A 15,774-nucleotide genomic window follows, 5' to 3' on the forward strand; every position below is an offset into this window, starting at 1 on the left:
ATGACCATACTACCTAAAGCAATCTACAGATTTGATGCAATCTCTATCAAAATACAATGGCATTTTCCACAGAACAAGAACAAATGATTCTAAAATTTGTACGGAAAAACAAAATACACAAAAGAACCAAAACAATCTTGAGAAAGAAGAGCAGAGCTGGAGGAATCACGCTCCCTGACTTCAGACTCTACTACAAAGCTACAGTTATCAAAACAGTATGGTACTGGCACAAAAATACACATATAGATCAATGGAACAGGATAGAGAGCAAAGAAACCAACAAACTCATAGAAAAAGAGATCAGATTTTTCTGATCTCACCTCTAGAAAATTAATTACTTTAAAGTTCAAGGTCTGTTAGATTAGCATTTAGGTTAGTAATATCTATATATTATTTAGTTAAATATTTCCTTATTAATAATTTAGTTTTAATAATAATATTAAAGCTAGTTGGATTACATTGGAAGTCCACTTCAATTATCATTAAAATATGCCATTTTACTTGAGAAGAGTGAATATGTATATACCAATAACTGAATATGATAATGTAAATGTATATTACATATTACACTTCATCTCTCCCATCCCATCAACGATGACACTTATTTTTATTTTAAATGCAATACACTTTCATCAAAGACTGTTGAAATACATAGAAAAAAAGTTTAAAAAGTTATATTCCCAAACATACCTAGTCTTTACCTTTTGGCATATCTAAAAAGCCAGCCTTAGCTTTTGAGGTAACTCATCAAACTAGAGCACAAACAAAAATTCTAGTTAAAATGTTAAGCTTTAGACACACATAAGATGTTAAAACCAGAAATACTGGCATGTGTAAATACATTAAAATAAATAAATATTGAAATAAAAGATACTTAAATAATTTCCATTTCTATTTGTTAGAAAGAATTAAGACCACTAATGTAAATTCCCTCAAGGAAAAGAATACCATAATATAACTGTCTTCTCTAAATTTATAAATAACTGTTTTAGATTAGAATTTATATAAGATCCAAGAATTCTATTTAACTACTTATATTCGATGTATGTTCAGTATGGCATTACTGAATCCAGAAGCAGTTATTAAAACAAAACAAAACATATGAGTAAAAACACTTGAGTTCATTGTCACTGCTTCCAGGTTCTGTAGGGCAAGAGAAAGTTACGAAGCAGGATGCCCATGGATTTCTGTAAAAACTCGGAAATGAAAAGTCAGTTGTAATTCAAGCCTTACAGTGTGTGTCCAACTGATTACAAATTCAGGAGGATTCTAAAAGAATTTAATAAACCCAGACCTTTAATCTGTCACAAAGGCAATGTCAGCTTCAGGTAAAACTGCAAACTCTGAGATGGGCAAAATAAAATAAAATCTGCCTCCGGGAGCTTTGCTGTAGGTCTTCAATGAACTGACTAAAGCATGCTGAAGATTTTCTCAGCTGTTCTTGGCTCAGCGGGATGGAGACTAAAACAGCAGGCAAGCAGAAGAAGGTGGATAGATAGTGTCAGAGAGAATGAAGAGTAGCACTAGCTATTGCAGAATAAGAAAAGTCAGTCTTTCTCATTGGAAATGAGATAGAAATGGAACCAAGGCCCCCAGAACTAATAGCTAAGTTAGTATACGTACAAACACACTCCATGCCCTCGCGCGCATGCCAGTGTTTGCAGCCGTCACACTTCTGTCCTGTGGCTCCGGGTCGGCACGTGCAGATCCCTGTGACAGGGTCACAGGGGACAGGCAGTGAGCCATGGGGGTCACACTCACATTCTTGGCAGGAGCCTCCGGGGCTGCTTGGGCTGCCGGTATAGCCAGGGGCACACCTGAATTTAAACAGTGACAAAGCAAAGGAGATTAATAATAAGTCATGTCTCGAAATTGTTGTTGTGTGTGCGTGTATTGTTTGAATGAAACAAAATTGATACCAAAAGTCAATAGATCAGGGGTTAGCAAACTTTTCCTGTAAAGAACCAGATAGTAAATATTTTAGGCTTTGCAGGTCAAGAGGCAAAATCAAACTCGTGCAATGAAAGAGAAAGAAATTTTCAAACACTGTTGGTTGATGGAATTCAAAATATAATAATAGAATATAAATTGTTTTATAATAATAATCTACTAATGGAAAACCAAACTAATAATGAGAAGAATGGGATTCTTGTTGAGGTATCAAATTTACTTAAGTAGGGCTCATATTTACTTAACTAGGGCTCAAATTTAGTGCTCTCTGTCATCGAAGTTTGCCCATAACCACCATTCCCAGCTTGAGTGCCATACAGGATTAGGCAATGGGCCAAATTTTGTGGTCCATACTCTGCCCACTACTGCTCTAGATCATAAACTTTTTTTTGCAGGTTTCATTTTTAAATTAGAAATGAGTAAAATTTTCTATTTACTCCTGGCCTTTCCTAGATACACACATTTTAGAGATCAAAATGACCAAGGAATTCAACCCATTAATTATACTAATGAGCAAAAAGAAGCAAGAGGCGATAAACTACTACATTTTCTATTTAATTCAACTGGTCTTTCCTTCCTACCACATCTTCCTCAAGATGGATTTTTCATTGTGTATCTCTGGAAGTGGGGTAATGTTATGCAAATAAAATATGTAACACCGACCTGAGAAATTAGAAAGGAAATCCAACTGGATGAAGCCAAATTGCCATCCACTCTCTTCTACCCGTCTGTGCAACCATTCATCTAAGTATATACCACTGTCGGTTACGTTACTGGAAGTCTGATAACTTTACAAGATGCTGGCAAAACCATATGCTCTGCTTTACCCAGAATGGTCCCAGTTTGCCTGTTGTCCTGGCTTAAGTATTAAAAACATATTCTGTCTTTCCCTAGAGTATCCTGGATTGGAAAATAAATTATACACATAGTCAGCCTAAATATAATCAACAGTAAGAATTTTTGTTCAAGAGGAAAATATGGGAGGAAGCTAAGAGACAATAGGAGATTGAAACCAAAAGTTGTAAACACTAGCTAAATAATCCTGGACCATCTTTAGTGGCCTGGGATTGTAGAAATTTGCAGGCTGATTGTGAAAGTTAGTTCATCCCATGCTGGTTAGAAAAAGCAAAGCAAGAAGAAAATTACCTGTAACATTAGGTTTCTATACATTTATGGTTTTAATATTTTATTTCCAATGTACTATTAAAAAATTGTTTCTTAACATTTTCAGGTGAAAGAATTCAATTCTAAGCAGGTTCAGAATGATTAAATGTTCAAAGAGTTTTACAAGAGTAATGAAGACAAAGCATGGGTAGGGGTTTCTACAATACAGCGACACTCAAGACATTTAAGCAGTTTTAGACCTGAGCTGATGAGTTTGGGCAGGTCATAAGGTGATTTAAATGATTTAAGAAGCTCTCAGAAGTGAAATAAATTTATTTGGAAGGTTACAATAAAAATTTAAGCAAGACCTTTGGATTAATTTAGCTGAATAAAAGCAATTTTTCAGGGAAATATAACCTGATTATTTATATGTTAGAGATGATGAATGTGGAGCTGTAACAACATTTGAGAACCACAAAAACAATTCAAGCCATTCCCATTTGATAGTGTATGACCCTGCTCATCTCTATACTATATACACTGTCACCTCTTATTGATTAAACATTTATGGATATTAAAAAAGTAATTTTTCTATAATCACTCTGCCTTATGACAATAATTGCCATTTCAGTGTACCCTTCCAGTCTTTTCTATATACACGCTTTTATAGATAGTGGAAACTCCAATTTACAAATGTAGCTATAGTATCAAACATTTTTTTATAAATTATGGCAGCAAATCCCCTTGGCGTCCAGGGATGTTTTAGTCATCATCCTACTGGTGTTTACAAGGGCATGAAATGAATATTAGCCTAAGCATGAACAGTAAAGCACACTGGCTGACATTAAAATATACATATTCAAATGATGTATATATCTCCACAACAAATGGAAATGTTTTTGGATTTCGTACTGCTTTTAGTTACCTAATTGTTACAAATCTCTGTCGGCATGGAAATTGTGAATGTACTGTTTTATATATATATATATATATATGCAAGTAGTGGATATTGTGTTTAAAGTTACCACATACAGAATTATTTAGAAATATATTTTGCAAACTTATAGAAACAGAATTGGAATTTATAAAACATGTTTAATTATTTAGTTACCTATTTATTTCCATTATTAACACAACCATTGCTGGTTATATTAAAAGAAGATTCTTAAATTGATGATGATAAAATTAATATTGGTTTATATTTGCAAAGAGATTCGTGATTTAAGGAAGTGCTCCTAGAAGAATCCAGCAGAGGAGTGGGTGAAGCAGGAAATGGAAAAGAAAGGATCCAGGTGATGGTGTGATTCCAGGTGAGGTCCCAGTCTTAGCCTAAGTCTATGGAAAGCTCTGGAGCATAAATAACATCTCAAGATCTGTTCAGCTTTCGGGCAAAGGAGCTGGACTTTTGTACTCCCACACTAGCGAGCCATTAGGTCTGGGCCACTGGAGGAAGGCGTGGGGGGGAAATTCTCAGGCTTTTTTGCCTCTCCTATGGGAGAGGAGACTTCTATGTAGGTACTCAGGCAGGGTATCCTCTATTTACCTGATCTTCGTAATGTCAGTGGAAAGTAGGTAGAGTATCAGCTATTCTGATGTTATAAATGAGAAAAATGAGACCCAGCAAAGTTTGTGGAGCTCAGCTATGTCCATGGGTCTTTATAGAACTTTATACTGTTATCAATTATACTATAATTATCATGTGTGTTTAATGTTAATAGTTAATATCAGTTGCTCTCTGTTACCTTAGAAAGAATAAAAACCTACTAAAAATGGTGGTGATAAGCTTGAGTATCCAAGATACTGATCTTACAGAAAATATGCATCCAGAAAAATATAAATTACAACCTTCCTAGACAGTCAGTCTGGAATTCTGTTTCTTAACTTACCATTTGTATTACATGTTAGCATTCAATTTAATAACTACATACATGCATTATCAGAATTTGTAAAAAATATGGTGAGAGGAGGCATTTAAATACTATTGTTTGCGTGTTGAAAAGGAGAACCAAATAACACTTTAATGTTTGGTTGTTTTAATTAAGAATTCCTGATACCATTTATATTCTGAATTATGTGTATACTTGCTGATGTAGTGCCAGAGTGATCAGAACAGCGATGTGCATGCAGTTAGTGCTAGCCAACAATTTCCAGTGAATTAAAATGAGAATTATGTGTGGCCAGCTTTTTATTGCTGTTAACTACAGATAAGCTTTTGGAAATTGATTTATTTGTTCTTGTAAATGCTCCCTCCCTCTGTCTCTCTCTCCCTCTCTAATCTATGTTGGACTATATACATATATATATGCTAAAATATAAATTAGATAATTGTGAAATAATTTGGAATCTTAGAAAAAGTCTAAATAGATGGAAGTAAACAACTTCCTTTGGATAAACTCTAAAGATATAAAAATACTTTTGAAAGCATATAAGCTACTAGAGAATATGAAAATAATGACATAAAAATAATGAATACTTTTCTACTATGATCTTTTATTATATGAGCTCTATGCATATCATTGCTCTCCATGTATCATGACTGTTCCTACCGTTCGCAGTACTGGCCTTCGTATTCTCGTGGGCAAGCTGTGCAGCGGTAATCATCCAGGCCTTCCGTGACACAAGAAGGGCTGAAACTGAATCAGAAAAGAAAGATTGCAAAAAATCTTTTGACTTACTTATTTTATAAATTTAAGTAATTCTATCTATTAAGTAGATGATTGGAACTATTTTTTGATGGTTAGAAATGGCATATTTATAAGTTTCTATTCAAGGGTAGGCTATCACAACTAAGTACTACTAATAATAGTCAACAAATAAAGATGGTTGTTTTTTGATGAATTAACAATGCATCTCACCGACCATGTTAAAACTTTGAAATTTTAATAATTATGCAACAACCAGGAAAATATTAAACACCCAGAAAAAGTGTACTATTTTTCATGAATCAAAAGAAAAACACGATGAGAATTCCTGCATATATGTCAGATAGTAGAATAAGTATTATTGAATATCTTTTGGGTTAAAAAAATGGGGACATAAAAGCTATATAATTTTTTTTCTAAAAAGCTCAAATTGCCACTGGCATTTCAATGCATGATGTGTGAATAGATGTTTCACTTAAAATAAAAGAGTGCCTTTTCTAATTTATATACAGATTTCAAACCACATTTTACTTTAAACACAAAATAATGTGATCTAGCGTGAGGAAAGAAGAATGGAAATCTTGAAAATGAATACGATTTTCGGACAATTTTATAATCTCTTCTAGTAAGTAGGTCTCATATAACATGCCCTGTTTTCACTACAACACTGATAGACCACAGCCAGTCAGCCTTGCTCCAGGATTCTTGATCACCTTACCCCACAAAAGAAATACTAGACAAGACTTGAAAACTAAACTATGCTAAAACGTAGTTTTGTATTGTTACAAACTTCTCTCAAATACAAGTAGTGCTTCATTCCCACTGGACAAAATGCATGGTGCACTGGAAATTTAGGAAGAAAAGATACATGTATTTGTTGCAAAATGGTAATGCTGCAAACACCATTTTTCTTTTTGTTGGTCTGCAAAAGCAGTTGATGCTGAAAAAGCAATAAAGTATATAGACCAGAGCTGCAACTCCTATTGGTCAGGTGCCATTAGGACACGATTTCAATTGCCTTCTAATGCATTAAATCAATAGTACATGAATGAGTAATAAACTCTAACCTTTGCAAAATATGGGAACAAATTGATCAACTACTCATTACTCAACCTCATTATTCAACAAATTATTTTTTTTGCCTTCACAAAAATAGACCCACAAATACATAATTGACACATTCTTGCAAGCTTCTAGCTCTTTTAACTCAGCTTGATGCTGAGTTCATCTGCGTGCGCACACACACACATGCACACACAAACTCATATACATATATAGGCACTTGGAAACAGATTTTTAGACATTCAAGTGAAATTCTACAGAGCCAACATAATTAAATTATATTTCTTTATAGTAACATATCTGTCTCAATTACTATGCAGGAATGTTGTAATTCTCCTTGGATAGTAGATATAAACTTTTTTGAATTATGACATTACAGTGGACTAAAATTTTTCCTTACATCATATATAAGGACTTATGAAAGAGGAAGTAGGAGTTACATCTTACTTGAGGTTAGAGTTTATTCTTTATGCTCCCAAATCCCTCATCTCCTCTCAATTTTCATACTGTCTGCAGGACCACTCAGAAATCGGACTGTTTTTCCTCTTGAAGGCCATCTTTTACATTCCCTTAGATTTGTTAATTCCAAGGTTGCTTCATCAGAGTTTCTGAGATTTAGAGTTTGCTACTCTGTGTCATCCCCTGTGGAGTCTACTGAAATGAACTGGCTTCCGGGATCCCACCCCCTTATCCCAGTTCACTGATTGTTCCTTTTCAGTCTCCTTTGCTGGATCTACATCATGTCCTTGACCTCTTAATATGCTTCACAGTTCAGTCTTCAGGTTTCTCCTATCCTGTCCTGTCCTTTCTCCCCTAAATGGTCTCATTCAGTATTAAAAGGCTCTAAATATTGCATCTATCCTAACAGATCTAAAACTGAGTTCCCATCCTCCAAAAAATACCGCTAACCATTCTATCATTTTCCCTGTCTCTGTCAATGGCCATACTTTGCTTACATTGCTTCCATTTGCTCTGCCATAAACCACAGAGTCACCTTTGTCACCTTTCTCTCACATTCCACAGGTATTCTATCTGCAAATGCAGCTGGTGTTACCATAATTAATTCATTGCATTATCCTGTTCTAAGCCACCTCTTGCCATTGGCAGATTTTTAGCCTTCAGGACATTTAGTTACTCACTGGAGCTTCCCTGACTCCACTTCCTGTCACCCTTCCCCTGTCCCCATTCACTCTGCTCCAGCTGCCCTGGATCCTTGCTGTCTACTACGCGTGGCCTGTCTTCAGGCCAGTGCACTTACTTTTTCCTCTGGCTGGGCTGCTCTTCCTCCAGATAGTCAGGTGACTCTCTCCATTACTTCATTCAAGGCTCTGAACAAGCCTCATCTGTTTGTGTTTGTGAAGATCTCCATCAAGCACCCTAACTAAAAGGGTACCCCATTCACTCCAAATTCACTGAGGCTGCCGTATTTTTTCCTGGTGGCACTTTCACTATCTGATACTACATTATATATCTATTTGTGTTTTTTCAGCTTTATTAAAGTATAACTGGCAAATAAAATTGTAATATATTTAAAGTGTACATGTGATGATTTGATATACGTGTATGGTGTGAAAGGATTCCCACCATCTAGATAATTAACACATCTATCACTTCATATATTTACCTTTTTTTGTGTGAGAATTCACAAGTTCTACTCTCCTAGTAAGTATCCATTATACAATAATGTTTTATCAACTGTGGTTACTATGTTATATATTAGATCCTTAGACCTTTTTCATTTTATAACTGAAAGTTTGCACCCTTTTACCACACTCTCCCAATCTCTCCCGTTCCCTGCTCACTGGCAACGACCGCTGTACACTGTTTCCATAAGTTTGTTCGTTTTTAGATTACACCCATAAGTGAAACCGTGAAGCTTTTTCTTTCTCTGTCTGGCAGAAACTGCTGAACACATTTGGAGAAATAAACTCCGAAAAACTCAAACTTGGCCTCATTGTAGAAGGGAGGAGAGGGCATTGAGCCTGGAAAGAGGGGTCAGATTGCAGAGGGTTTCTAATACTCTGCTAAAATATCTGAGCTTTCCTTGGTAGGCAGTGGAAAACCCTTGAGGGTATGTGAGCAACGCTGTACTGTCACAATGGTTAAAAGTTTATTGTATTTGTTTTGGTAAGAGATATTGGAGACGTGAACTAATATGTGGGTGAGTTAGTAACCACTTACCATCCCCCATCTATGAAGAGGGATATCTCAGCCTCCTTCATCTATGTTTCAGGATCTTTTTTTCTTATCTCAGGGAGAAGTGCTTCTCTTCTCATCATACATAGGTCTTTACTTTGTTAATTAATGTTCCAAACTTTATGTGATGACCTTAGGGGGTCATGAAATCACTTTAGTGGGTTTTGACTAAAGTTTCTTCTAATAATGCAAGAAAATAAAATTGAATAAAAGTTACAGTATATATTATATATGTATAGCTAGCTAGCTAGCTAGCTAGCTAGATATCCACACACACATTTTTTGTGTTCTAGCTTATGATTAAAAAAAGGTTTTCTTACAGTGGTTGCAATCAATAAAGTTTGAAAGCCATTGAATTAGCCACTTTGATTTCATACTTGATTCTTACATTGTCCTTTGCATAAAAATATACTTAAATTACATAAATCATATAAAACAAAAATGAAACAAATATGAAAACACTTTTTTGTTGATCCTGCTAATCAATCAAGGTAGTACTCTTTCTTTCCCTTCTTCAAATTTCTTAGAGCTGTACAGTCACACCCATGTGACCTAATGTCTGCTTCCACTATTGATTGTCAAAATCCATCAGGGACCTGCACAGTTAATTGCCACTGTATGTACTTAGTCTCCCTTGGGAGAGCAGCATCCAATGCTCATTCGTTGCTGCTCCTTTCTCTCACTGTGTCAGTGGCAGTGTGGCCTCAGTTCCGTTGCCTCCCTCACAGCTCTTGTCTTGGCTCTTCTTTCTCTTCTGACTTCTCTAGTGTACGTAGTCTTGTCTTTCCTTCTTTCCATGTGCTCCCGTTGAGTAACATGACCCTGGGGAGTCTTATCTATAATTCATTTACTAACGTATCTCTTCCTTCATCTGCCCTCCCAATTTTCAGGTTTTAACTTCTTGTGGCTATTTGCATATTTCCATTCAGATAGACCTTTCATATCAATTTAACTTATTTGAAACATAAATTGTCTTTCTTCTATAGCAGCTCTCTCCTGGTTTCTATTTCAGTTAATGACCCCACCATTTTAGGGGTCAACCTGGCTACAAATCCCTGGTTTCAAATCCTGCTTTGCCTAAACCTGTCATATCAAATTAGTTATCAACCCTGTAGAGCTGCATTCAACAATTTTCTCACATCCATCCCCTTGTCTCTATTCTTGTTGCTATTACCTACTTTCAGGTTCTAATTATCTTTTGCCTAAGCTAGTGCAATAGCTTTTTAATCAGTCTCTTTGCTTTTCTTATTTTCCTGTTTCAATTCATTATACTCAATTCCATCATAATAGTCTTCCTAAAGTGTGGCTCTCAGCACATTAATTTTTTTTTTAATAAAGATTTGTAGTGTTTCCTCATTACATAGAAAATTACATAGCAATTTCTTAGACTGGTATTCACGGATTTCTACAGTATGGCCTCCATTCTCTCATTCATTGCCTTCTGTAATTATGAAATTCTATTTGAACCCATGCTCCAAACTCTTAACAGTTCTTAAACATGACTTGTGTTTTCTGCTGCTAAGCTTCTGCTCCTTAAATTTTCTACTATCTCTACCAGTAAAAACCCTTCAATCCACTGTAAATTTAATAATTTAAATACATCTAAAATTAATTATAAATACTCCTACTTCTTTAAATATGTTCTTAAAGTTTCCACAGCCAACTGTGGTACTTTGTGCCTTGAATTCTCTTTATATCTCAGTTGACCTCTCTGAAGACACCCATTTTACTGTGAGCCTCTCCAAGAGATGTTATGCTTCTTTTTTATATCTCCTGGAGCTTTTGCTATAGTCTGCCCAACAGGAAATTATTAATTAATTATTGAATTTTTCTAATCCAGATCATTTACATTTTAATAAACAATAAACAGCATTCTCTTGTTCAAAATCTGGTCATCAGAGGTAGATTAGGGAAAGGAAAATGATATTTTTCATACACCTACCACTTGGTGCTTGGATGAACAATAAGATCATGTATTTTATCCTCATCAATATCCCACTTACCTAAAAATTTACATTTGAGACCCTATGCAAAACTTGTGACTCTGTTCAACCGAAAAGAGGTGCTTACAGAAGAAAGGGAGACAATTATGTGCAAATGTTTTCAAAATGTAAACAAAGCCAGAGATGGAAAAAGAAACTTAGTGAGTATAGGTGGAAATAGCTCTTCATCTGAGTTGCTTTGTGCTTCTTATACACTGAAGATAAGGTGTCCAGGATTCTAATTCTGAACAAAGTGCCCTACATTCTTTTCAAAAGCAAATTCTTAGAGAAAATATGCCCTACAATGTAGAGATTGATGTCTATAAATCACTTAGCAGAAAGTATAGATAGCCTTAGCAAAAAGGTAGGTGAAAACACCTAGGGGTTTTCATCAATACATAAACAGTGCAGAATGTTCTGACAGCACTAAAATAAAATATGCCAGCGTTTGTTTCCCCTTATGGCTGTGTTTCCATGGTACCAAGCTCAGACTATCTTAACAGAAAGGGGGTTGTGATTCTGGGAGATACTGACTTACTCTGGAGCATAACAATAAGTCACCCTGCTTTAACAACATTATTTTTCAATTATTTCCTTGATAATTCTTTACCAATCATGAATTAAACACATAAAATGAATGGAAACAGCTAAAAAATTTATATAATATGCATCAAACAATCCTTCATACTGCTGAACTGAATGAATAAGCATTTTCAGAACTCTAATGAAAAACTGATGAACTCATAAAAGTGCTAACAAAAGATCAAGATGAAAAAAAAAAGAAATTAATTACATGGGACTGAGTGAACTGATGAGGATGAGTATAATTTTTGTGACTTTCTGTCTGAATTAAAAAAAAAAAAAATCCCACAAGGACTCAGAGGCAAAGAATATACAAATCAATTTTCACTGCAAAGTAAAGGAGCTGTTACAGTGGAGGATTACTGGACTGAATGTCAATATTATGACATAGTATGAGTGTGTTTCATGTTTGGTAATTGCAATCATTGTTGCTTTTGTTGTGGTCATCCATGTACAATGCTTGGTGTCAGTCTATTTATCTCTTGTAAAAATAAAATACAGTGTGTGTGTGTGGAAAAAAAAAAAAACAATCCTTCATAGCTGAATTTATGGCAGAACTATATGCAAACACTAGACCTTTCTAAAAATTTATAAAATTATGCACATTTGTACATATATTATTTATTTCATAAATATAAGTTAATATTGGTATTTACATTTTAATTAATAAGCATTATTTATTTGGGACAGAGTTTTAAAAGAAAAATGAACCATAGAGTATTATGTGCTCACTTTTGTCATGTTTTTATGTTGTTTAAAAAAATCTATCTTAAATTGAGATTTTTGTCTACATGAAAAGAATAGCCAAGTCATAGAAAGCCCATGTGCTACACAGATGGGGTTACTGATTGGGAAACATGGTAATATTTCACAATCTTACTTGTTGCTGGAAGAAATCAGAGGGCAAGCACATTGCTGACAGTCATCTGGCAATCCCTTGACAATGCCATAATATCCAAGAACACATCGTTCACAGAAGTCACCAGCAGTGTGATGTTGACAATTCTGTAAAGGAAGAGGGGTGTTTGTTTTTAAATTAATGAAGGAATGTAATTTATCATACAGCTCCCCACCTTCGAGTGTGTGTGCTCCTGTGAACACACATGCGCATGTGCACACACACATCATTGAGAGAGAACTCAGTTCTTAAACATATTGATACATATTTTTAAAGAAGCTCTCTGATTTGAGAAACGAATACTGGGCTGTTGTAGCTATACTGACAAGAGTTTCTGTTCTCTTTTCCCTACATCAATCTCTGCATTAATTTTTCTCTTACTCTAATCTGGGGAATAGACTTCACAAGTTTCTAAAATTTATTGTATCATCTGGCTATTTATGTTTCTTCTCTACAAGGTGTTAAAAAAGTGCTAAAAGTCCTGGGGTCTTGGTGCATACCCATCAGTGGACTTTTTGAAACCAAACCAAGGTGGAAAACATAAATATTTTAAGAGGCAGAAATAGCAAAAAAAAAAAAAAAAAAAATTAAGCCTAGTTACCACATTAAGAATGTTATTCATCTAATTCTTGCCAAATGTCGATCATTCTTTATAGATAGAGAGGACCCAACCTAAAACCAGGGATCTCAAGTCAATATTTTCTTTTTATGTTTGCATAGTAAGAGGCACTTGGGTAATATGCTTTAAGACACTTCTATAAGAAAATGAGAACAGTTTCAGAATATTGTGTAAACAGTTTTGAAATTAAAATTCTCACAAAGTGGAATTTTATTTAACAATATATTTAGCAATTACTCACGCAATACGGACTTAGGAAGAGCTACAAGCCAGGTACTGAGAAAGGCACCGGGAGGAATCAAATGAGGGAAAAGGTAAAATAACATTCTAACCTATAAGAATGTATTTCCACTTCTGGAAAAATTTTTTAAAATGGCAAATAAGAAACATGGCAAATAAGAAATGTGGAATTTAGTGGAAATGGGACAGTTGACTTTAGGAGTTGAGAAAAAGGAAGAAATAGAAGGAATTTAGAGTTGGATTTTAGCTTGATTTTATAAAACTGCATTTGGAATGGCCAGAAGGGTAATTTCTTATAAATAGTATTTTTTAAAAGGTTAAGAAGCAAAAATGTCAGTAACAAAATAAATGTATATATATGCTAGTGAACCCATCTCCTGATCAGCTCAGCTGGAACCGCATAGCCACCTGTGGGCTCTACAGTAAATTTCCCATACACTGGGCTCTCTGCTTTATTCAATTAATCTAGAAGAACATATTTATTTTTCATGTGTCGTCTAATGGCCAGTGTTTGGTATGGTATGTGTGGTCATTCACCACAAACAGTAACTGAAGTCTCTTCCTCTGACTCTTTTTATGTTTGTGTTACTCTCTGGGGAGAAACCATGCCATTATCACAATGAATTTTAGAATACTGTGGGTTTTTTTTTTTTCATTCTTTGGTGCTATATTTGAAAATACATTGTGTTACTTACAGATAGATTTTATAATTCACTCTTAAATGGATCCAGGTTTCTATATGATAGGATGCAAATCTCAAATCTTCTAATTCCCCACCTCACTCTCAGCAGATGTTAGCCCTCTATTTTCAGGGAAAAGGAAGCCCTCATTGGGTGTTCCCTTAGCTTCCTGCCAAACAACACACCGTCTTGTCTGCATTACTTTCCATCCCTTCGACTTTTAGTTCTGTTCACAAGAAGTGGTGTGTTGTTCTCTGTCTAAAGCTGCTCTCTTCCTAAACTCTGGTTTAGGAAGAAGGCCCTCCTGTCTCCCATTTCCTCCAGCACCTGCATTTTCTCCTTCTTTGATGGCTTATTTCCATTGACAGTTGAGGTTGGTCAAGCTTTTCTTATTTTAAAAAAATTTCTGGGGTTTCTGGACAACTTCCATCCTATGTTTGATAGGCTTTCTAAAAGCATTGTTTACATTGCTGTTCTCTACTTCCTCATCTCCCTTTCACCTCTTCATTCTTTAAACAGGCTCTCTCTCTCTCTCTCTCTCTCTCTGTGTGTGTGTGTGTGTGTGTGTGTATATATATATATATATATATATATATATATATATATATATAAATGTATATATATATTCTTTTCCATTATAGGTTATTACAAGATATTGAGTATAGTTCCCTGCGCTATACAGTAGGTCCTTGTTGTTTATCTATTTTATATATAGTAGTGTGTACATGTTAATTCCAGACTCCTAACTTATCTCTTCCCCTCCCCCAAACAGGCTTCTGATTTCACCATTGAAAGATAAGTCCAGACTCATGCACAAGATCTTTGTTGCTAAATCAAAATTTACTGACAATAATCACTCTTCATGATATATGAATTATCTGCAGCAGCTGATATTTCTGGCCACTCTTTCTTTGAAATTTTCTCTTCCTATGGGTCCTTTAATAGTACAGTATGTTGATCGTTTTCCTACCTCTATGGCTACTCTTTCTAACCCTCCTTCATGGATTCTTCTTCCCCTTTCTGTTGAGTAAGATTGGGGTCCTTGATTCTAATTTTGGCTCTTATCTCTTTTCTTTCCTACATTTTCTACCTTGGTGATCTTAACCATTACTAGAACTTCAGCTATCTTCTATGTACCCCAAACTCTAAATTGTATATATTCTGCCTAGATATCTATCTCTAATGAGTTCCAGACTTATGTTTCTAATTGCTTCTTAGCTAGGTCTTATTGCATAATGCAAAAGCATTTGAATTTGAGATGTCAAAAATCAAGCTCATCTCTTTTAAAACCTGCTAATACTCCTGCATTTCCCATTTCATTTGTGGTCACTATCATCTCTCTGGCATGGCAAGGAAGACCTTTATAATCTGGCTTCTGTTTACCCCTCCAGCCTTCTGCCTAGCCACTGCAAACTTTGCACTCTATGCTAAACCCATATGCGACCATCTGGAATTCTCAAATTATGCAGTGCTCTCTCTTACCTCTAGGACTTTTCATATGCAAATCCCTTGTTCTGGAATGTTTTTCCTCCTCTTACCTGGCTAACACCTATTCATTCAGCTCTCATTTTCACTGTTGCTTTCTCTAATAAACATTCCCTGATGCCCCAAGTCTGGGCTAAATGCTCCGTCTAGCTCAACACAGTGACTGAAATATGTTGACATTCAATGACTATTTTGAACGACTGAATAAATGAATGTATGTTCTAGGTATTATAGAGAAAACTGGTCAGGCTTCTTAAGATGAAAAAGGCCAAGCTTCAAGTCTGATGACTTTGCAGAAAGGTGGTTAGCAGGGAAAGAGGGTTTGTCGTATTTG

General features: G+C 35.2%; 1 protein-coding gene across 1 annotated transcript in view; it reads right to left on the minus strand.

Annotated features, from left to right (window-relative positions):
- Positions 1 to 15,774, minus strand: part of LAMA2 (laminin subunit alpha 2) — a 646,015-nt gene that overhangs the window by 150,132 nt on the left and 480,109 nt on the right. Inside the window, exons 30-32 of the mRNA XM_007190832.3 lie at positions 12,399 to 12,523; positions 5,601 to 5,687; positions 1,624 to 1,817 (exon numbers count right to left, since the gene is read on the minus strand). Coding sequence (XP_007190894.2) covers positions 1,624 to 1,817; positions 5,601 to 5,687; positions 12,399 to 12,523 — 406 coding nt within the window. The remainder of the gene's footprint in view (positions 1 to 1,623; positions 1,818 to 5,600; positions 5,688 to 12,398; positions 12,524 to 15,774) is intronic.

Source organism: Balaenoptera acutorostrata, chromosome 14, assembly GCF_949987535.1.
Source record: "Balaenoptera acutorostrata chromosome 14, mBalAcu1.1, whole genome shotgun sequence".
Classification (NCBI taxonomy): Eukaryota; Metazoa; Chordata; class Mammalia; order Artiodactyla; family Balaenopteridae; genus Balaenoptera; species Balaenoptera acutorostrata.